Here is a 24942-nt window from a genome sequence, read left to right on the forward strand (position 1 = left end):
GTACTTTTTTGTCCGGTAGTGTTCTCAGAAACTACAAAAGGGATCGATATGAAACTTTCCAGGATGATAGTATAGCGTTTGTAGATGTGCATAGTGATAGTCATTTTGTCTGCACGTGCATGCACGCGCGCGCACGTGCATTGCAATTTTGGTACAAAAAATGGAAAATCAGAATATTGAAGGAAGCGATATAAAACCTAAATAGGATGATAGTATATCATTTATACATATGAAATATAATAGTTATTTTGTCAGCACGCGCACGCATGCGCGTGCACGCGCATTACAAAAATTGTACGCTAACTTTGGAATCAGTCTAACTTTTTTGTTGTTCATTGAAATGGCTTGAAATTCATATCATAGGTAGATATTGAGACTCTTAACTAATTTGCATGGTCAAAATTACCAATTTGCACGCGCATGCACGTGCGCTTCATTTTGATTGGATAATACTAAAACCTTTGTAACTATCTTATTTATGAAGCGAATGAGATGATATTCACAGCATACATAGACAATATGTGTATCTATATATTGGTGTAACAAAAATATTCCAACGCACACGCGCATGCGCGTGCAACGTTTTTTAAATGTTCAATATTTAATGGACGATAACGTTTTTGTTTTTCTTCAAATTCTATTGATATTAATGGTTTAGATGTGTCTTGGTACTCCTTACAAATTGCTGTGGTTAGAATTACTGCTCAGCACGTGCATGCACGTGTGCTGAATTCTGATTGGACGATTTTTAAATCGCTATAACTTCCTTGTATTTGGTGGAAATGTTATGAAATTCACACTGTGGGTATATGATACACATGCGTGTTGAATGACATCAACAAAAATTCGGAATCATACACGCGTGCGCGTGTATGCGCGTGCAACGCTTTCTTTCATTTTTTGGTACTGAAATGACCATATTGAACGTACTACATGTAATTAAAGGCTAAAATAAAATGATTTTTGCTATAGATTCACAAGGACATCACTTTTTAATTGGGGGAGGTTTGGGGAACATCTGTAACGGTCCCCGTTACAATTAGAACTAGTTATTATGTTCCCCAAACAAAGTTTGGGAACATATTGTTTTTACTCTGTTTCTTATTATTATTATGTTCCCCAAACAAAGTTTGGGAACATATTGTTTTTACTCTGTTTCTTATTATTATTATTATTATTATTATTATTATTCTTTTTCTCCGGTACTTTTTTGTCCGGTAGTGTTCTCAGAAACTACAAAAGGGATCGATATGAAACTTTCCAGGATGATAGTATAGCGTTTGTAGATGTGCATAGTGATAGTCATTTTGTTTGCACGTGCATGCACGCGCGCGCACGTACATTGCAATTTTGGTACAAAAAATGGAAAATCAGAATATTGAAGGAAGCGATATAAAACCTAAATAGGATGATAGTATATCATTTGTACATATGAAAAATAATATTTATTTTGCCAGCACGCGCACGCATGCGCGTGCACGCGCATTACAAAATGTGTACGCTAACTTTGGAATCAGTCTAACTTTTTTGTTGTTCATTGAAATGGCTTGAAATTCATATCATAGGTAGATATTGAGACCCTTAACTGATTTACATGGTCAAAATTACCCATTTGCACGCGCATGCACGTGCGCTTCATTTTGATTGGATAATGCTAAAACGTTTGTAACTATCTTATTTATGAAGCGAATGAGATGATATTCACAGCATATGTAGACAATATGTGTATCTATATGTTGGTGTAACAAAAAATGCCAACGCACACGCGCATGCGCGTGCAACGTTTTTTAAATGTTCAATTTTTAAAGGACGATAACGTTTTTGTTTTTCATCAAATTCTATTCATATTAGGGGTTTAGATGTATCTTGGTACTCCTTACAAATTGCTGTGGTTAGAATTGCTGCTCAGCACGTGCATGCACGTGTGCTGATTTCTGATTGGACGATTTTAAAATCGCTATAACTTCCTTATATTTGGTGGAAACGTTATGAAATTCATACTGTGGGTATATGATACAAATTCCTGTTGAACGACATCAACAAAAATTCGGAATCATACACGCGTGCGCGTGTATGCACGTGCAACGCTTTCTTTCATTTCTTGGTACTGAAATGACCATATTGAACGTACTACATGTAATTAAAGGCTAAAATAAAATGATTTTTCCTATAGATTCACAAGGACATCACTTTTTAATTGGGGGAGGTTTGGGGAACATCTGTAACGGTCCCCGTTACAATTAGAACTAGTTATTATTATTATTATTATTATTATTATTCTTTTTCTCCGGTACTTTTTTGTCCGGTAGTGTTCTCAGAAACTACAAAAGGGATCGATATGAAACTTTCCAGGATGATAGTATAGCGTTTGTAGATGTGCATAGTGATAGTCATTTTGTCTGCACGTGCATGCACGCGCGCGCACGTGCATTGCAATTTTGGTACAAAAAATGCAAAATCAGAATATTGAAGGAAGCGATATAAAACCTAAATAGGATGATAGTATATCATTTGTACATATGAAAAATATTTATTTTGTCAGCACGTGCACGCATGCGCGTGCACGCGCATTACAAAATTTGTACGCTAACTTTGGAATCAGTCTAACTTTTTTGTTGTTCATTGAAATGGCTTGAAATTCATATCATAGATAGATATTGAGACCCTTAACTGATTTGCATGGTCAAAATTACCAATTTGCACGCGCATGCACGTGAACTTCATTTTGATTGGATAATACTAAAACGTTTGTAACTATCTTATTTATGAAGCGAATGAGATGATATTCACAGCATACGTAGACAATATGTGTATCTATATATTGGTGTAACAAAAAAATGCCAACGCACACGCGCATGCGCGTGCAACGTTTTTTAAATGTTCAATTTTTAAAGGACGATAACGTTTTTGTTTTTCATCAAATTCTATTCATATTAATGGTTTAGATGTGTCTTGGTACTCCTTACAAATTGCTGTGGTTAGAATTGCTGCTCAGCACGTGCATGCACGTGTGCTGAATTCTGATTGGACGATTTTAAAATCGCTATAACTTCCTTATATTTGGTGGAAACGTTATGAAATTCACACTGTGGGTATATGATACACATGCTTGTTGAACGACATCAACAAAAATTCTGAATCATACACGTGTGCGCGTGTATGCGCGTGCAACGCTTTCTTTCATTTTTTTGGTACTGAAATGACCATACTGAACGTACTACATGTAATTAAAGGCTAAAATAAAATGATTTTTTGCTATAGATTCACAAGGACATCGCTTTTTAATTGGGGGAGGTTTGGGGAACATATGTAACGGTCCCCGTTACAATTAGAACTAGTTATGTTCCCCAAACAAAGTTTGGGAACATATTGTTTTTACTCTGTTTCTTATTATTATTATTATTATTATTATTATTATTATTCTTTTTCTCCGGTACTTTTTTGTCCGGTAGTGTTCTCAGAAACTACAAAAGGGATCGATATGAAACTTTCCAGGATGATAGTATAGCGTTTGTAGATGTGCATAGTGATAGTCATTTTGTTTGCACGTGCATGCACGCGCGCGCACGTGCATTGCAATTTTGGTACAAAAAATGGAAAATCAGAATATTGAAGGAAGCGATATAAAACCTAAATAGGATGATAGTATATCATTTGTACATATGAAAAATAATAGTTATTTTGCCAGCACGCGCACGCATGCGCGTGCACGCGCATTACAAAATTTGTACGCTAACTTTGGAATCAGACCAACTTTTTTGTTGTTCATTGAAATGGCTTGAAATTCATATCATAGGTAGATATTGAGACCCTTAACTGATTTACATGGTCAAAATTACCAATTTGCACGCGCATGCTCGTGCGCTTCATTTTGATTGGATAATGCTAAAACGTTTGTAACTATCTTATTTATGAAGCGAATGAGATGATATTCACAGCATATGTAGACAATATGTGTATCTATATGTTGGTGTAACAAAAAATGCCAACACACACGCGCATGCGCGTGCAACGTTTTTTAAATGTTCAATTTTTAAAGGACGATAACGTTTTTGTTTTTCATCAAATTCTATTCATATTAGGGGTTTAGATGTATCTTGGTACTCCTTACAAATTGCTGTGGTTAGAATTACTGCTCATCACGTGCATGCACGTGTGCTGATTTCTGATTGGACGATTTTAAAATCGCTATAACTACCTTATATTTGGTGGAAACGTTATGAAATTCATACTGTGGGTATATGATACAAATGCCTGTTGAACGACATCAACAAAAATTCGGAATCATACACGCGTGCGCATGTATGCACGTGCAACGCTTTCTTTCATTTCTTGGTACTGAAATGACCATATTGAACGTACTACATGTAATTAAAGGCTAAAATAAAATGATTTTTTCCTATAGATTCACAAGGACATCACTTTTTAATTGGGGGAGGTTTGGGGAACATCTGTAACGGTCCCCGTTACAATTAGAACTAGTTATTATTATTATTATTATTATTCTTTTTCTCCGGTACTTTTTTGTCCGGTAGTGTTCTCAGAAACTACAAAAGGGATCGATATGAAACTTTGCAGGATGATAGTATAGCGTTTGTAGATGTGCATAGTGATAGTCATTTTGTTTCCACGTGCATGCACGCGCGCGCACGTGCATTGCAATTTTGGTACAAAAAATGGAAAATCAGAATATTGAAGGAAGCGATATAAAACCTAAATAGGATGATAGTATATCATTTGTACATATGAAAAATAATAGTTATTTTGCCAGCACGCGCACGCATGCGCGTGCACGCGCATTACAAAATTTGTACGCTAACTTTGGAATCAGTCTAACTTTTTTGTTGTTCATTGAAATGGCTTGAAATTCATATCATAGGTAGATATTGAGACCCTTAACTGATTTGCATGGTCAAAATTACCAATTTGCACGCGCATACACGTGCGCTTCATTTTGATTGGATAATGCTAAAACGTTTGTAACTATCTTATTTATGAAGCGAATGAGATGATATTCACAGCATATGTAGACAATATGTGTATCTATATGTTGGTGTAACAAAAAATGCCAACGTACACGCGCATGCGCATGCAACGTTTTTTAAATGTTCAATTTTTAAAGGACGATAACGTTTTTGTTTTTCATCAAATTCTATTCATATTAGGGGTTTAGATGTATCTTGGTACTCCTTACAAATTGCTGTGGTTAGAATTACTGCTCAGCACGTGCATGCACGTGTGCTGATTTCTGATTGGACGATTTTAAAATCGCTATAACTTCCTTATATTTGGTGAAAACGTTATGAAATTCATACTGTGGGTATATGATACAAATGCCTGTTGAACGACATCAACAAAAATTCGGAATCATACACGCGTGCGCGTGTATGCACGTGCAACGCTTTCTTTCATTTCTTGGTACTGAAATGACCATATTGAACGTACTACATGTAATTAAAGGCTACAATAAAATGATTTTTTCCTATAGATTCACAAGGACATCACTTTTTAATTGGGGGAGGTTTGGGGAACATATGTAACGGTCCCCGTTACAATTAGAACTAGTTTCATTAATTGCTCTTAATCACAACTCCTTTAGATTAGGGGGTATAAGAAATCAGGTTTTAAAAATTTGATAATTTTGTTTCAATTTAGTATCAATAGCACCAAAGAGGATTTTATCTAAATGTTTTAAACATAAACACTATATAGTAAGTTTGGTCCCACAATGGGGTCATAACCCTTACCCCGGAGATCTTTTGGTAGAAGCTTTCCTGCTCTATATATCCGTGGGGATCCGGGTTAGAGTCGGTCCTCAGTACCCCCTTGCTTGTCGTAAGAGGCGACTAAATGGGGCGGTCCTTCGGATGAGACCGTAAAAATCGAGGTCCCGTGTCACAGCAGGTGTGGCACAATAAAGATCCCTCCCTGCTCAATGGCATAAGCGCCGAACATAGGCCGAAGTTTTACAGTCCTTCACTGGCAGTGGTGACGTCTCCATATGAGTGAAATATTCTCGAGAGGGACGTTAAACAATATACAATCAATCAATCAATCCTGCTTTATATCACTATACATTCAGTTTTTCTTACACATGTGCGGTTGTAGAGAAGAAGATTTTTGAAAATTGGTCAATTTTGGGCAGTTTTTGTTCCGCCCCTAGGACCCCAGCGGTGCAGAAGTCTTGAAATTTACAATCTATGTCCCCCTTGTCCTAAAGATGCTTCATATCAAATTTGAAAAGAATTGGAATAGTATTTATCAAGAAGTTAAAAATGTTCAATTGTTAACGCACGACGGACGACGACGACGACCGACAACCAATTGCAATTGGTCACCTGAGTTTACTCAGATGACCTAAAAATTGAGAAATTTTGGCAATAAACTCCGAAACACTTGCTCCAGAGCTACTGCTTGCATGTTTGATATTGTTTCATATGTGAGGTGATGTCCGTAAGCTATAATAGAATTTTATTTGATTAGTAAATATCGTAAAATTAATCAAAAACTTACTTTCGTTTTCGATAAACTACCCTAAAATAGTCAAACATTTTACCGAAATTAGGTTGTACACTACCTGGCAATGCCCAAGAAATCAGGCCAATTTACAATATAGCAGTTTTGTGTTTGTCATTCATGTAGTGCATTCTGTTTTCGATTATTGCATTTGACGAGAAGAAACCACGTGTATTCATAATTTTGCTCTTATTGAATTGTCGCACTGGACAAAAACTACCATTATAAACACATTTACAATGCTGAGTTTCAAATTTTGAAATTATGAACGACCGCTCAATTCGTCTTTGGTCAACTATTCGGCATGACGGATTACGATTGCATTCGTAAAATCATTATCTAATTTTTAATACGAAGAGAGATCATATACGTTACATAGGGAACATTTGATTAGGAGCTCCAAGTGACTTCCTAATAATCAAGTTTTATTTACACAATTTTACAGTATATGATATCAATAAGTAAAACATAACTAATGCACGCAATTATTCAAAAATTGTTCTTAAATTCATTTGAATTAAAGATATCGTTTATTCAATGCATTAAAAAAAGTCCCTCCTCTACGCTATATCATATGATTGTGATTCCCCGTGTTGCGTGGGGTTTCATCTAGTAATAATAAAAACAAACAATACAATCACTATAAAGTTTTCTGTTGAAGACGGGGGACCTAAATAAAGGGGCAAAACTCCTGCAAGAGAGGTCGAAATAGATGATTCACAAAGAAGCTATATGGCCAGTTTTAGCTTGATATGTGACAGCGAATTGAAATTAGAAACAGAAAACCCCAAACGGACGGACGGACTTACAGATTGATTGATTGTATATATTATTTAACGTCCCATTCAAGAATTTTTCACTCATATGGAGACGTCACCATTGCCGGTGAAGGGCTGCAAAATTTAGGCCTATGCTCGGTGCTTACGGCCTTACAGTATGGAGGGATCTTTATCGTGCCACACCTGCTGTGACACGGGGCCTCGGTTTTTGCGGCCTCATCCGAAGGTCCGCCCCCATTTAGTTGCCTCTTAGTTACGACAAGAAAGAGGGTACTGAGGACGTCTTCTAACCCGGATACCCACGAGATCGGACGTACAGACATCGCTGTACCATAAATATTGTCCCAACCTGGGACCTTGTTATTTAAAACGTCCGTCTTTAAATGGGACGTATTATGGTACAGCGGACGTACAGACATCGCTTTACTAAAATATGTTTCGTCTAAAGACGGGCGCAAAAAAAAAAAATAATAATAACAAGGCTCCTGGTTGTGACAATATTTCTTTAACGAACAAATTAAAGCAACTATGTAGATTTTTCTACCATTATATGAAATATTATTTAACTTTAATTTTGATGCTGGTATTTTTCCAGAAGAGTGGTTGATTGGTCATTATCAAACCAATATAGAAGAACAAGGGTGATCAATTAAAGCCAGAAAATTACAGACTAATCACTTTATTAAGCCGTCTGGGGAAAGTATTTACGTATACTTTAAGTACTCGTTTGGAAATTTTTGCAGATGATGTATGAATTACTAAGGAGAGTCAGGTGGGATTTAGGAAATGTTTCTCCACTCTTGAAAAATATTTTTGTACTTCAGTTTTTATTAAATGCTCATGTCAATAGTAATAGCAATTTACAGGCCTTTGCTACTGTTTGCAGAGATGGACTTTGCTGCAAACTTCTAAAAAGTGGAATAAATGGTAAATGCTTCGCTTGTATACAAAGTTATGTGCTGATGGTATATCATCCAAATATTTTAATTATAATGATGGTATTCGTCAAGGAGAAAACTTATCTCCATTTCTGTTCTCATAATGCATAAATGAATTAGAAGATTATTATGAAAGACAGCAATGTTATTGGTCTTACAACAATTCATCACTAAGGTCAGGGCAATGCATTGAAGAGGAATTAGTCTAAACGTGTATATGAAGATGTTTATCTTGTGCTACGCAGATTTTAGCAGTCTGAATATGATTACAGAAATTTGTGTTGAATGAATTTGATAGCTCTTATGAACTATGGAAACTTACTTTGAATATTAGTAAAACAAAACTTGTAATATTTTCAAAAGATCGACAACCAAAATGTGTCTTCACTAACAATGGTTGAAACGGTCAGTGAGTTCAATTATTTAGGAGTCATTTTTTTCCAATATCTGGTTCCTTTTTGTAAAGAAGAAGGAAAAAACGCCTGTGCGATCAAGCACATAGAGCTATGTTTGTGGTTATAAGAAATGTTACATGTATATGTTTTACCGTTTGATTGACGGTTAGATTCATTCGATAAAGTAGTGCCTGTTTTACTGCATGCATGTGAAATTTGGGGTTATGAAAATATTGATATTGTTATTTAGTTTACAGGGAAACTGGGCAATATCTTATATATATAACAATTTATACTAGAATCAGAGACATATATACAAGTCTCTGCTAGAATGATCCCTTATTGGGAAAAACTTATCAACAGTAATGATAACAAACCGAGTAAGATTATTTATATGTAATATATAGATATATCGATGACGTTTTGTCTATTAACAATGATAGCTTTCATTCATATGTCGATTTGATATATCCCTGTGAGCTCGAAATAAAGGACACCACAGAGTCGTCCACTTCTGCTTCATACTCAGATATTTTATTGAAAGTAGACATTAACGGCAAACTGACAACTCAACTGTATGACAAACGGGATGATTTCAGCTTCTCCATCGTCAACTTCCCACATTTATGTAGCAATATTCCATTATCACCTGCATATGGTGTTTATATATCTCAACTGATTCGATATGCAAGAGCTTGTTCTGGGTATAGTCAGTTTTTAAATCGAGGTAAGCTACTGACAAACAAGTTGATGGTACAGGGATTTCAACAGCCTCGATTGAAGTCAGCATTTCGCAAATTCTATGGTCGTTATAACGATCTAGTTCGTCAATACAACCTCGCATTGGGTCAAATGCTGTCTGACGTGTTTCATACCGATTGTTAAGCCGTTCTTGGCACACTGATTTGACTGCGGATAACTCCGTTTACCTGATCAGGATATGGGGCTCACGGCGGGTGTGACCGGTCAACAGGGGATGCTTACTCCTCCTAGGCACCTGATCCCACCTCTGGTGTGTCCAGGGGTCCGTGTTTGCCCAACTATCTATTTTGTATTGCTTGTAGGAGTTATGAAATTGATCACTGTTCGTTGTCTTCACCTTTCATATGACAAAGGAAAAGTAAAAAATCCATGGCTTTCATTTTTGAAAAGTATTTCAGATAAGTGTGGCCTTTCAATCACCTGGTTTGAGCATGGATCACGCAATTATGACGCCGTGTGGAGTAAGACGATTGTTAATTAAAGGCTTCGAGATCAATTCGGCACGATAATATATCTAGGGCTTCAAAGGGAGTGATTTACAGACAAATTTTGAATGTGAGGAATATTTGACAATTTTAACAAGAATTTGAAAGTTACGAAACATCTTGTTAAATTTAGAAGTACCAAACATCACCTTTCTGTCAAAGAAGCCGTATGGAGTAATATTGAAAGAAATAAATTCTTTTGTATATTGAATTTCATTATATTCTGGAATGTATTGGCATTGTGCAAATTACTCAAGAGTTTTCTAAATATAAAATATTGTTCTGCCCAAAACGCTAAAACAAGATGTGAACTTATGTCTTCTAGCGATTTTGTATCTCTAAGAAAGCCGTGTATGTTTCAAAATCAATAATATTGTTTGTTCTTCTGATTTTTTATCTGTTTAATCTGTTATTCAATTGTATATATACAGATACGTTTTATGTATCTCATGTGTCATTCCATGTTTCACGTCCGCATAAAACCTAAAACGCCGTAGCACTTCATGAAAAGCATGCCGGCATGAAGTGTCACAGTTCATTCTCTCGTGTATTTTCAAAAAGGAAATTTCTTTCTTTTACAGTCTACTTTTCTTTCTGTCTGAATTCTCAGACGTTAAAATAGACGTATTATATTTATCAAACTTCATACATATGTACGTACATTGTTTACAACTGAAGCGCGTTCATGCTTCACGTGGTCAAATGTAATAAACATTCAATACATATAAGAAATGAACATCACTTTTAGCTGTTCATGGTCAGTATGAACGGATCAAATCCAAATCCGTTCATTTTGACCATGAACAGCTCAAAAGTGATGTTCATTTCTCATATTTATTTTCATTTACTAAAACACCGTTTGTTTACATTGCTTCTATTTTGTTGCATAAAACGAACTCCTAGCCTCTGTCACAGTAGTTATTGTGACGTACGTCAACACATAGACATGACGTCACATTTCGTCTCGCCCTGCCTTTTATCAACATTGCAAGGTGCACTGTATTTTGGAGGTAGGAGACCGCAAGATTGGGATGATAATCCACGTAAGTTTACAATCTTAATCCAGAGGTGTGACTTGCGAGATCATTGTAAAAGATGTTCTATTTTTTTCCCAAATCAATAGGCTCTCTCAGTCGCGTGCGTGCTTCAAGCTAGTTCATAATCCGTTCATAGCCAATGTGAACGGATTGTGTCGCGCGCTGAAATTGGTTGGTTCATAGAGGAAAATGCGATTTGTAATATAAATATATTGCTATAAGTCGTTCTTTTCAAACGGATCTATACTCTATATTGCGGAACCAAATCACTGAAACCCATCCAATCGATGTGTATTCCTACGAATACCTTCGGCTCGGGCAGGATTAACCTGGACGAGTTTGTATCAATATTAAATTGCAAAAAAGCAGTAAAGAAACAAATCACGTATATAAGATCTCAAACGAGTTAATAACATAGAAAAGATAGTGGCTGGATGAAGTCATGTGATGCACGAAACTGTTTAGGTGAGTACTATGCTCCCATGGTGTTGCTTTGGAAAGCTAATTTCCAAAGCTTAGTTTAGTTTATTGAAACGTTGAGAAACATCTCATTGGTATAATACAATATTATATGACAATCAAGTAACAATATACTAATGAGTGCAATCATGTAAAAATAATTATATCACCAAATATGGAGGATGGACACATACATGTATATAAATCCTTTATAAGTTAAAGCAACACCATGAGAGCATAGTACTCATCTAAACAGTCGTTAATAGGCAAGTACCTTACTCAAATCGTTTTTAAACACACAAGTCTGCATTCTATCAAAACAACCATCGTGACGTATGTAACTCATACAGGTAATGACTATGGCAAAAATAGGCCCTTGGGACCAATATTCAATGACAGTGTGTTTATTCTCAGAAACTGAGACGAAGTGTAGAGTAGAAGCTAATTACAAAATACATATCTAATATGTTGACACGCTACAGTTCGAGCGAGCTCTATTAATGCACGAATCCTAATATGCGCGAATCCAGATGTGAGTTCCATCCCATGCATTTTATAAGGGTTCCAATTGAGACTCAAGGACTAACATTTGGTATTTTACAGCTGAAAGTGTATAAAAATAGGCAAATATAATTATTTTCAACCTCAGTTGCGGGAGAGGGTGTCAGTAGGATGATAAAAATCTTCAGTTGCCATGTAGCAATGGCATATTTTTAAAGAGGACATTAGAACAATGTAATATTGTAAAGAATCCTAATCTTTAACAAATATTCAATTACTAGATATTTAAACATTCACATAATGTAAATAAAAGTATATTAAACTTTGTTACATGTTTACATCCCCCCGTTTTTTAAAGCGCTGGGCGTAGCTAAGCACTTTTTTGTTCGTTGTTGTAAAGATACATTGAGATTCATTGGTTTGGTTTGAACGTATTTTATTGTACGTCAGCGCTGGGCGTATGCGCCAGTGATATTTAGGGCTGATCTGTCATTAACGACCCCATTCGACTAATGAAGTATTCCTAACAAACGGTGTTCTACAATATGTTCGCACCTAGGTGCGTTTCTGTCAAAATACCGACACAGTATGATATGGTTCTTTAAAGTGCTTACTATTTTTTTTAAATATTGTCGCGCTACAATATCATGGAAATATTTTGTGACACGTTTTGAAACAGTTAGCGTAGCAAAGGTTATAAAGACCGCATGCATGTGTTGGAAGAGATCGCGTGATTTGGAGGTTGTAGGCGGAAAGCTCATCGAATCGAGTCCTACCTATGATTTGCATGAAATGGAGTACTAAAGATTATTCATTGACAGATAATATTATTAACCGTTGACTGTACTTGAAATGAATATTTATTGGTTATAGACTTTGTATGGGAAAATATGACGACCGAGTTTTTCGGCGCGTAGGCGGACCGAGCTTGCGAGGTCCGTACGCGACAAAAAACGAGGTCGTCATTTTTTCCATACAAAGTCTATAACCTTTTTATTATATACTTTCAATTTCATTTAGAAACTAACAATAATTTTATCTTTTATAATTTCTTTATTAATTTAACTGAGTAAAAGATGAAAAACACGAAAAATTTGAAAATTAACGGCGTAGTCATTTGTAGTTTCGACTTGAGTATTGATTGTGACGTAATGTTTGCGGGCCGGAATGTTTCCGGGCATATATTGTGTGATATATGCCCGCAAACTTTTAAAGAAAAAAGAAGAGATGAAATTGAAAGTTTATAATATGTATCAGATATCTTTGTTGGTATTCCACATTATCCGTGCAAGGTACATACATGTATTTATTGTGTTGATAAGAAAACAAAATAGTGGTTAGGCCTGTGGGATTTGTTTAAGACCAATAAGAAATTTAAATATTTTTTCTTTGTTCTAGTAAATTGAGAAGAAACAAGTTTATATAAAAATTAATGAGAATCACAACATTGTTTTGGAATCTTATGAAAAAATATTCAAAACTATAGTTTTGCAAGCCTTAATTATCAAGTATCAGGTTGACTAATCCTCACCTAAGGTACATGTACCAGGAACCGCCTGGATTGGCAAATTCAGAAATTTGATTTTAATGGTGTATATAAGAGTTCATCGTTTACCCTGCGCTACGATACTAGGGACCAGAACACCTCAAGTAGTGGGTTTCTAGGTCATATTAAGTTATTACTGTTACATAAAATATTCATAATGTGCAGTGGATGCAAAAACCAGTGGTACTTTAGAAGAAGATTTTCCCTATAAACTCGCATGCAAAACTATAATCCCCTATTGTAGCGAAAGGGACTATTCCGGATACTAAAGTAAAGGAGGGAAGTCTCGCTACAAATGGGGAAGACTGGCTATATAGTGAGATTTCCCCCTGGAAGTCTGGCTATATAGCGAGACATCCCCGGCGAAGACTTCCGGGGGCCTCACAATATAGCCAGACTTCCCCCCGGGGGGGGGGGGGGTCTCACTTTATAGCCAATCATCCGTGGAAAGTCTCGTTATGGGGAAGTCTCACTATACATGTATAACACCGGCATTTACACGTTTTCCAGTATCAAAACATGAAGGTTTACGAAGACTATGCCAGTTCACTTCTCTAAAGAGAGTATTGCATTCATTCATTCATTTATGCTACTATCTCAAGTGTCACATGTGCGTTACGTTATTTCCACAAACACGTCACATTGTCGTGTTTACAAAATTGGTGACCGTACCACAGTCTTCGTGATTGTAATGAGATCGAAAGGGGATACAGTGTGCTTAGCTTGGACATAGCAATAACGTAGTTGGAGCGTAGCCGTCGTAGTATAACCATGAAAGGATCGTATATTGGAAATAAGGCTGGTGAGTGAGGTCAGTGTAGTCAGTAGCCAAATGGCGCTATTTATTTGCTACGAGGAAACAGCTGCTACGACGCTTCTTCCACTACCCTGATATGATACCAATACAATCACTGTACTAAAACTGTCGTACTTAGCTCTACCACGTGCAATAACGTATAGGCCTATATATAAGCTCTGAAAAGGTCACCATACTGTTGGTTATTTACACCTCAAATTTTCGACGCAAGTTACGCCCGTGTCTTTATCAAGAGACAAATATTACATAAACCAATATCACACACTACACACTACGAAATAACGACATTTATTATTTTTATAATACTTATCGGGTTTATTGGGGGGTTGGGGTTGGGGGGTTGGTAGTGGATCCGGGTTAGAATAGGTCCTCAGTACTTTCTTGTTGTAAGAGGCGACTAAATGGGACGGTCCTTCGTATGAGACCGTAAAAACCGAGGTCCTATGTCAGAGCAGGTGTGACACGATAAAGATCTCTCCCTTCTCAATGGCCATAAGCGCCGAGCATAGGTTTAAATTTTGCAGCCCTTAACCAACAGTAGTGACGTCTCCATATGACTGATTGTTTTACGTCTCGTCGAGAATTGTTCACTCACATTTAGTCGTCACGAGCTGTAGGTGAAGTGCCACAAATTTAGATTTAGCGCTCAGGGCCCTAGTAGTGAGGGTTCTTTATCGTGCCACCGACTGTCGCGACACTGGACCTCCATTTTTAAGGTCATATCCGAAAGACCCGTGATACTCACTTCTGAATTCCGAGTTTTGGCGAAGGAGCAATCACTAACTATACATAACGTATCAGATTTCACGCGGCCATGGTGCGAGCATGGCTCGAACTCAATGACATGGAAGTCCGAAAGAAATGAAAGTAGAATGTAGATATAAGAAATAAATTTTATTTTTGAAAATACATGAGGGTATGAACTGAAACGCTTCACGCCGGTGTCTTTTTATGAAGCGCTAATGCTCCCCCTGGAATATGCCGTCGTGAAGCGTCGCCATGCATACCTTCATGTATTTTCAAAGTGATCAATATGCATGTATTACAAATTATATGACAATATGCCTTTTATAATCAATGGCTGACAAATTCATATAATTAAAAATTAATCAATCTAAAAACAGCATATTCGTTGTTTGATTTCGGCTGTGAAATCATAAAAACGTATGGGAGCGGATCAAAGAAATAATCCACAATGAATTGCGCTTTTCAATAAGCAATTTTAGAATATTTCACCGTAATGTCACTACCTTATTAATGATATCTAAATTACTCCGATCATTTCAAAGAAATTAGAAGATAAATATGGAATGGAATTTTTTAAACTTTCGGGTGGGTTGTTTTTTGTTGGGTTTTTTTTGGTTAGGGTTTTTTGGGGGGGGGGGGTTGTTATTTATTTTATTTTTTTTTGCGTATATAAACAAGTTTTTTGTAGATATTGCATTCTAATAAGTGTCACCTACCTATCGTAAGTCAAATCGTTTTTGTAAATGTCTATGTGAATAATCTTACAACATTTTATGCATATAAAATGATTTTTATATAGGAAAATAGAATTTGATAAGTGTATACATATTGCCGGGACCATGCCTGGTCTTGAAATTTCAATTGAATCAGTTTTTGCATTTTCTTTAATTTCAATATTCAAAACATAACGATCATCTGGAAACAAAGACGTCCTAACCGTCGCATCAAACAACGCCCCTTCCTATACCCAGCCTCGATTTCTATTGCTTTGTTAGGAACAACCTCGCCTTCAGTTTAAAGATATAGACATTTTTGCTTATCTACCCATGTTTTGTCAACATGATGTCTGAATTAAAAATCAAAAAAATGTACTCGGATGTTGTTTTTTATTAACGAGAAAAGTCCGGAATAACATTCGGCAAAAAGTTCCATATATCTCGTAAAAATCACTCGACTGTGACAAAACTTAAACTTAATCTGTAAACATACAGTAGTAAACCACATACTAAATTTCATCTTTCTAATTCAAAGCATGGTGGAAAAAATTCCGCAAACAAAATATGAAGTTCATTCGCCTTACACTGTTTGTTAACGGTAACAGATGTGAATATTGATACTGATCGACTCATTATTTCAAATTCATGATTTCTACGTTAAAGCATAGTGGGAAAAGTCCGGAAAACTGTGTACATTGTGTGTTTCGTAAAAATCACTCAACTTCGGCTTCCTAAATTAAAGCTTGATCAAAACCAAGTGGACACACTGACTAACAGACGGACGGACGGACGAAGAGGATATTTATAGTCCCTTTCGATTTTACCGGTAGGGGACTAATAATCAATCGCAATTTTTGGCATTCTAAAGAGAGAATGAGAGAAAGAGGGAGAGTTATTTTTACTGCTTGGATCTTGCATTAAAGCATACACCTAACATTCCCCGAACAGATAAATGTTTAAAAATTTTCTCTCAAATTCTCTCTCTCAATCAATTAAAGAGGTGGGTTTGTAATCCCCCGTGTAGATCGCCAATAGGACTTCCATCTGCTTAATTAATATACCTGCATTATTTTTTTATTTATACATATATGCATTGGAAGCAAATTAGAAGGAGGGGGTAACCTAGCTTCGTTGATTAATGTAAACCTTTTGCGAACTGAAAAAAGAAGGCGCCCTCGGTTCCAAATATAACGCAGTCAGTAGAATACAAATTCATAAAGAATTTAGCATTTCAAAACAACAAAGGATGGCTGTTCCATTCAGCAATTATTTCCAACGTTTTTATCATTTCCAAAATTTTCCGGTTCAAACGCTTAGTCAATAGAATACAAATTTCAGAAAGAATGCATCGTCGCTAACCACACTTACTGAGTCCGGGAGCACTTACCATACCTCAAACGATTATGATGCAGTGTGAACGGAGGCAATAGACGGGGTTTATGACGTAGTGTGAACGGAGTCAATAGGCGTGGTTTATAACATAGTGTGAACGGAGTCAATAGGCGTGGCTTATGACGTAGTGTGAACGGAGTCAATAGGCGTGGTTTATGACGTAGTGTGAACGGAGTCAATAGGCGTGGTTTGCGACGATGGAAAGTAAAACAACTACAGCTGGATGTTCCAGTCTCAACTTGTCTGAGTGTTTTGTTTATATGCATACCTGTTTTGGGAGAAATGTCACATTCACCACCTCTGGGCGGGTAGTTGACAGCCATTACTGTGGACACGGTTGCCTTTTTGCCATCTGAATTGATTTCACATTTCAATCTCAGATTTTTACCTTCTGGTACAACATCTTTCTTAATGGCTAATGTACTCAATTCAAGGGCTGCAATAAAGAATACACACACTAATCAGTAATTCCACTCTGGTATGCCTCAAGAAGATGTATCAATGTTAGCTGCAGAAATGTAGCTCTCTCAGAAAATATTGGGACAGAAGCTATATCAATGTGGGCAAATCTTTTTGAAAATTGAAGTTTGTTCTCTCTCTCTCTCTCTCTCTCTCTCTCTCTCTCTCTCTGGGTGGGTGAGTGTGTAAAATAAACCCAAACATTGTACTTACATCTTGTTTCTATATATGCAGCCCATCCTCCAGTCCCATCCAGTAGCGTAGAATAAGCACCAGTGCTGGCGTTGAATTCCTCTAAATCCCATCGGTAAACTGTGTTTACGTCACAATTAGAGCAGATCACCTCGTAACTAGATATTGAGTCTCGGTTGATTTTCCCATTACAGTTTCGTAAACACCTTAAAAATTAAAAATGAATTTTAAAGAGCAAATGAAATAAAAAAAGAGTAACACGAGACAGTAACGAGACCAAATATGACATTGGTTAGATGATGGTTAAAACCACAAGGTGTACTACTGATGTAAACAGCGTTTCAATGATGAATATAGATAGATGAAATGAGATGCGGTAGATAAAGTTCAAAGGTCCACACTTAAGGCTTATGGATTGAGACTCAAACCATGAAACCCCTTAAAGACTTTGAACCTGATCTTGGAGTTATGTATCCCATCATCTAAACAATCCAAGATATAATCACTAAAAACTGATTGATTGATTGATTGTAAATTGTTTAACGTCCCTCTCGAGAATTTTTCATTCATATGGAGACGTCACTATTGCCGTTGAAGGGCTGCAAAATTTAGGCCTATGCTCGGCGCTTATGGCCATTGAGCAGGGAAAACAGGACCTCGGATTTTGCGGTCTCATCCGAAGGCCCGCCCCATTTAGTCGCCTCTTACGACAAGCAAGGGGTATTGAGGACCTATTCTAAGCCGAGTCCCCACGGGACCACTAAAACTAAAACAGTAGATACAACATATAAAACCAAGACAGGTTCCTACATTGTCAGAAAGTCATTTTACCTGGAAATCGCCATCTACAATTCCTAAAGAAAACTAGACTGTCGAATTTCCCTACACAGGGATACAGACAACAGTATCTGTCGAATTTCCTACACGGGGATACAGATATTCATTATTGATAAGAGTGTCTGTCGAATTTCCCAACATGGGGATACAGATATTGATAAGAATGTCTGTTGAATTTCCCTACACGGGGATACAGATAAGAGTGTCTGTCGAATTTCCCTACACGGGATACAGATAAGAATAAGAGCCTCTGTCAAATTTCCCTAAACATAGATACAGATAAGAATAAGAATGTGAAAAGGTCGAAACACAGAAGAAGTTTCCGTTATGGAAAGATGCAAGGAGGAGACACTGTGACTGTCCTATATTAGATTCAATCAGGCATTACATACTCATAACATAATCAACTGGTGACGAAAGAAATCGACATCTGGCTACAGCGATACAAAATTCCAGAAACAGGAAGAGTTGTCATTATGATGTTTAAGAAGTGTAGGATGAAAGCATGTAATGAGACAGATGATGGAAAAATTCAAACCAAAACACTTCAGTACTATACCCATTGTCACCATCTGCTATGATACTATGAACAAGTCCCAGAAGAAACCATAAACTATCCGGAACAGCTGTTCTCTGATGTACCTCAGTGCTAGTGGGAAGTGATGCAGGTAACATGGTATATATATCTAGTCTCGCCGTAGGTAACATTACCAAGAAAGCTAACATCTTGTAATTTTTTAAAAATTCAAATTTTACTGATATCAGTAGAAGAGAGGCAATTTTCCCGTAAAAGGGAATATGGTCGGTATTAGTACAAGAGGTGATTAAGATCCATATACATGTGCATGAGCCCTAGGCTTTGTTCGGTGTTCGAGCAAGAATAGGAGCAATCTATTCTCAGACTATCACATGGCGATGGGCGAGCTAAGGGAAGGATCAATTCAGGGTAACAAAAGAAAAGACCTGTAGAGAACAATTTACCGGAAATAAGTCACATTGTTACGTCATCTTGGGTTGTTGGTTTCTTCTTTGTGTGTGTGTGTGTGTGTGGGGGGGGGGGTTATATATACAATCTAAACCTAAAATTTATCGTTTGTGATGCTGAAATTAACCGTTGTTGTTCTTTATGGTAGTTCACTTCTCCTGTTCATAGAGAATATTGCGTTTGTGGGCATGTCAGTGCCAAATAGGCAACAAAGAAATAGATATGCGCTAAATTAGGTGATTTCACCTTACACAGATCAGGGGGCCACCTTGAGACCCCCAATGGGTCAAGGGCAAACTCGTGGTGGGGGCCCAGGGGTCGAATCCCTCTAAAGCTCCTGGATCTTACAGATTTTATAGGGCTTGGAATATGTCTCCTATGTAGTCATATTTACTATTTTCTGTCAAAGTTGATAAGGTGAAATTAATAAAATTTTAAGGGTTTGGGGGAAAAAAATCTCCCAATAAAATTTATTCAATAAATCAAAAGATTTTGTAGTGATAGAGAAGACCTGATATTAATTAGATTGGTATGGAGTGATAGAGAAGATCTGATTTTAATTAGATTGGTATGGACTGTAACGGTTAGAGAAGACCTGATTTTAATTAGATTGGTATGGAGTGATAGAGAAGATCCGATTTTAATTAGATTGGTTTGGGGTGATAGAGAAGATCTGATTTTAATTAGATTGGTTTGGGGTGTAACGGCTAGAGAAGATCTGATTTTAATTAGATTGATAAAAAGAAATATTTCAAGAAGAACAAAATCAAAACGCATAAAAATAAACCATCATATAATATAGGTAAGCATTATTTATTATACTTATTCAAATAAAAGTTATTTTTCCCAACAATTTGAATTTAAATGCCACGAAGTAGGTCGTTGAGTTCGTGGAATATATATATTCACATGCGGACAGATAGCATTAAAACATCGGATATATCTAGATTGAAACGAAATTTGTCTTCATAGTTGCAAATGACAAGCAATGGATTTCAATAGAAATGAAGCGGAAAACACAGTTAATGTAAATATTTAAATAATAAAATACTTTCTTTGCTTTGTTAAACAAAGAAAGGCATTTTATTATCTAAATTTTCTGTATTTTTTTTTAAATTATGAATACTTTCCAGTACGTGAGATATCGATATCATTGACCTGTAAGTTATTCAAGCGTACAGCTGAAGATCACCCGACCTTGAGTGGTGTCCATATTTAGTAACGATTTCCATATTTGATCGATGGGGAAAGGGACTTAGTCCAGGAGGGACAAACTCTAAACCATCGTATAAGAAAGCGTTATTCATTATACTAAATTCAAATAAAAAGTAAAAAAAAAAAATAAACCTAAAACATATTTTCCAACAATTTCAAAGATGCCACGAAATAAGTCGCTGAGTTTGTGGAGTGTATTGTGGAGTGTATATTCACACGCGGACAGACAGACGGACAGACAGACAGACGGACAGACAGCACGAAACACGAATCTAACGAGATGGAAACAAAATGTAGCTTCATACTTGCAAATGACAGCAGAAATTGAGCAGAATACACACAGTGAGTTTAGATACAACACTATTAAAGCTAGGTATAATGTAATGGATAGCAAATTAGTTTCATGTGTTAAGTGATTCAACTTATAGTTGAGAAGCAGCGAGTCTTTTATAATGAAAATCTTGTTCAGCAGTTTAGAAGTTTAAGTGGGAAATATACAATACAAATGAAAAATTATGTAATACAAGTGGAAAAGATCAAAGATTGCAACGTTTGACATGCCATATAATTTGATAAGACATTTAATGTTACTGCCATTTGCTCAAAAGAACATTCCACAGAAAATTTAGATGGTATCACTATGCTATTAATTATAAGGTTTGAAAAAGCATTTGACTCCATTGAATGAAATTTTCTCTTTGATGTCCTAGAAAAATTCCAAATTGGAAATAATTTTCTTAATATCTGGAAACATGTATGTAGAAATCTTATTTCTAAGTTGAAAACCAATGTTTAAATACCAGAAATACTTGCAATCAGAATAAACAACAATATGTGTTTGGGAAACGCTGATGCAGAAAGGTAATTATAGTATCCATAGAAAGGTCTTGTCACAAGGAAAACACATGTGAAATATGAAAGCTCTTCATTCAAACGTTATATACAACGTTTTTCAAAAGTAGGTCAAACTCTCAGGTTAAAGGTCATCAGGTCAAAAATTTGTTACTCAAATGCCCACTTCGACTGGAGCCATAGTAGGTGCCCGAGATACTCGAGTAACAGCCGAACAGGTGGAGTTGAGACTAAAATGACGTCATTTCAACTTTGACTTCTACTCTAGTACAACCCATGTCTTGGTCGGGGTTAAAAGAGTTTCAAGATGGTGACACTTGGGAAAAAACGTGGAGTTGTAAGTATAAAAAAAAATTAATATCAGGGTTTTTATTATTTAAAAAAAAAAACTGATAAAGAAAGTAAAAAATGACGTCATTAGCATATCTTTAAACCCTCGGCTTTGTATTTTCAATAGAGTGTATTTGTTTTAATGTATGAACAAAATACGAATATCCGTTAATGAATCAATCTCAGGCCAGATGCAATAATCTGTCATAACTTTTTTTTCACTGTATGTATTTCATTGAAAAATATATTTTTTTTTATATTTCTGTCTTTTATCAAATTTTATTCTGACTGTGAGAATGTATATAACTTTAGATATTACAGTCATATTAACAATGTTTGAGGGAGACGGAGAGGGAATACATTCAAAAGTTATGGTCAAGGTTAAAGTTCTTGCGGACAAACAGATGGACAGATCAAATATTAATATGCCTATTACAGGAGCATAATAATCAACATATCAAAGGTATTACTACTGTACCTATCATGTAAAATATTTTAAATATATGGAAATCATTGAGATCTTTTCTCCATATATATATATATATATATATATTATATATATATATATATATATATATATATATATATATATATATATATATATTCATAATGTACTTGGATTTTTCAATGTGAAAAAATAATAATGGCACATTTAGAATCTAAAACTATAAAGTGCCGATTAGATTCAACAGCGGAGAATGGGTGTGCTTTTTTAAAAAAGAAAAATATATGAACAGCAATTCAAAAGACTTTTATTCGTAAATATAAATGTATTTCAAAATCATGTAGTCAGAGCTTTTATTCTTTTAATTAGAAATTATTCTACCAAAGCAATAAAAAAAAAAAAAAAAGAATTTCTCATTTCCCTATAACAATCACAAATAGATCGGCTGCTCCTGCTTCCAATAATGACCCTGTATTCAAACGGAAAGATTTGTTACGTTATATGAAACAGAACAATGGATTTTTCTTCTTCATTTGATTGTGTATATATAAATAAGATAAACCTCAACTTCAATTTTCAGGAGCATTATCATTCTATTCATTCTTGATTAGAGGGCTTGACGGTACTATATAACACGCCAGAATCTCTGCAGAAAGTAAATATTTATTGAAACAATGATCACTGGGGGAAAATCAAAATAAAGAAATTTTAACTTATTCTGATAGTTTAATGTTTTAGTGGTTTGATTTTGTTCCATTGGAGACGAAAGTCCCCTCAGTAGATAGCGGCAGTCTGTGGGAAATATTGGGACAGACCAGAGTTCCCAGAGAGCCACAGAAGTTTTCACTAAGTCGAAGATTTCGCCAAAATGATTGTTCACCAATATATATATATATATATATATATATATATATATATATATATAAGAATCCATTACATAACACATTCTCAGATCAAAGAAACACAGTTCCGTAAATAGTCTGACTTTCTTTGTGATGCCTAATTTCATTGGACTTCTTGTTATAAATTCTGGAAGATTAATACGATGGAGTGTTTCTATTTTTGGTAGTTTATAGAAGATGAATACGACGGGGTGTTTCTATTTTTGGTAGTTTATAGAAGATGAATACGATGGGGTGTTTCTTTTTTTGGTAGTTTATAGAAGATGAATACGATGGGGTGTTTCTATTTTTGGTAGTTTATAGAAGATGAATACATGGGGTATTTCTATGTTGGTAGTTTTCATTCGCGATCAATACTCCACGGTTTATATTTGAAATCAATGTTTATTTCATGATGGGGTTTTTTTTCTCAGTGAAAACAACTAAATTAGACTACAGTGAAAGTAGAGTAATATCCATATCTGATTTTGTCTTCTTTCACTTTAAATGCCATTGTGAAACATTTGACTTCAATAAAATGAAACGATAGACCGATCTGTAAAATACAATAGATTAAAAATACTATAAAACTACTGTTTTTAAAATGAAAAGGTATAGTACAATAAAAACACTTACTTCAATTCAGCTTTAGGTGGCACATATGGAACAATTTTAACTGCCTGGAAAGATGTGTCATTCCTTTGTACCGACAAGTTTGCCGACGTTTTGTTGATTTTCTCCACCAACACGATGAAAAGATAAAAATAGCCATCCTGTAGATTTGCTGATGGTATTTCGACTTGACCTTCCATGGGCAGGGCCATTGGGACGCAGTCGTTCCAGGTTGGTGATAGCTGCTCCGGTGTCTTAAATTTGCCCATGAACTCTGCCAAATTAGACGCATCTACGTCAGGAACCTTGTAGCATTTCCATGTAAAGTTGAATGATTGATCAGCATAGATTTGCACAGGGTCTTTTGAAGATGTGGCATCCACGGTAAGGGGGCTGACTTTCCCATGGGTTATTTCCGAACCACCAATGATACTGGCCACAACGGGAGGAGTTTTAAAATTCACATAGATGTAGTCTTCAAGTACGCCATCTTCTTGATCAGTTAAATTTACCTTTAGCACCAACTTCTTTAAACCTGCCTCAATAGCTTCTTTTGCGAAAGTAATGGTTACTCCATGAGGCTGATTGGCCGTGTTGTTATAATACTCACGTAACTCTGGATTCAAATGGTCATCATGGGGGACATCGTAAAACTCCCACCAGTAGGTGCGTGAACTGTTCTTGCATAATTGGGTCACCTCAACTTTTGCGGTTATCTATAAGACAATTCACCCTTTTCGTTAACAGTATACTTTTAAATTACTGACATTTAATCTGTGTTTATCGTTAAACTCTGCAGTCAATCCTTTTCAATAAAAATTTGTATGCTCTTTACAGCTTGAATCTGCCTTTGTTTTTATTTTCACTTTTCCCTAGTAAAATCAGTTTTGATATCGTTTTAAACATTTTTATCCATATAATGTATTTACTATGGTTGTGTTGTTATCACTGCAGTTTAATAGATGTGAAATTGGCGAAAATAAACCTACAGCGGACATAAGGTTATATACATTATAAAGTTGACATATTCATAACAAAAATTTA

General features: G+C 35.8%; 1 protein-coding gene across 1 annotated transcript in view; it reads right to left on the minus strand.

Annotated features, from left to right (window-relative positions):
* The window catches only part of LOC125668141 (uncharacterized), a 118803-nt gene that overhangs the window by 80039 nt on the left and 13822 nt on the right, over window positions 1-24942 (minus strand). The window contains exons 3-5 of the mRNA XM_056161573.1: window positions 23923-24614; window positions 17763-17947; window positions 17359-17526 (exon numbers count right to left, since the gene is read on the minus strand). Of these exons, the coding sequence (XP_056017548.1) occupies window positions 17359-17526; window positions 17763-17947; window positions 23923-24614 (1045 nt within the window). The remainder of the gene's footprint in view (window positions 1-17358; window positions 17527-17762; window positions 17948-23922; window positions 24615-24942) is intronic.

Source organism: Ostrea edulis, chromosome 4, assembly GCF_947568905.1.
Source record: "Ostrea edulis chromosome 4, xbOstEdul1.1, whole genome shotgun sequence".
Taxonomy (NCBI): Eukaryota; Metazoa; Mollusca; class Bivalvia; order Ostreida; family Ostreidae; genus Ostrea; species Ostrea edulis.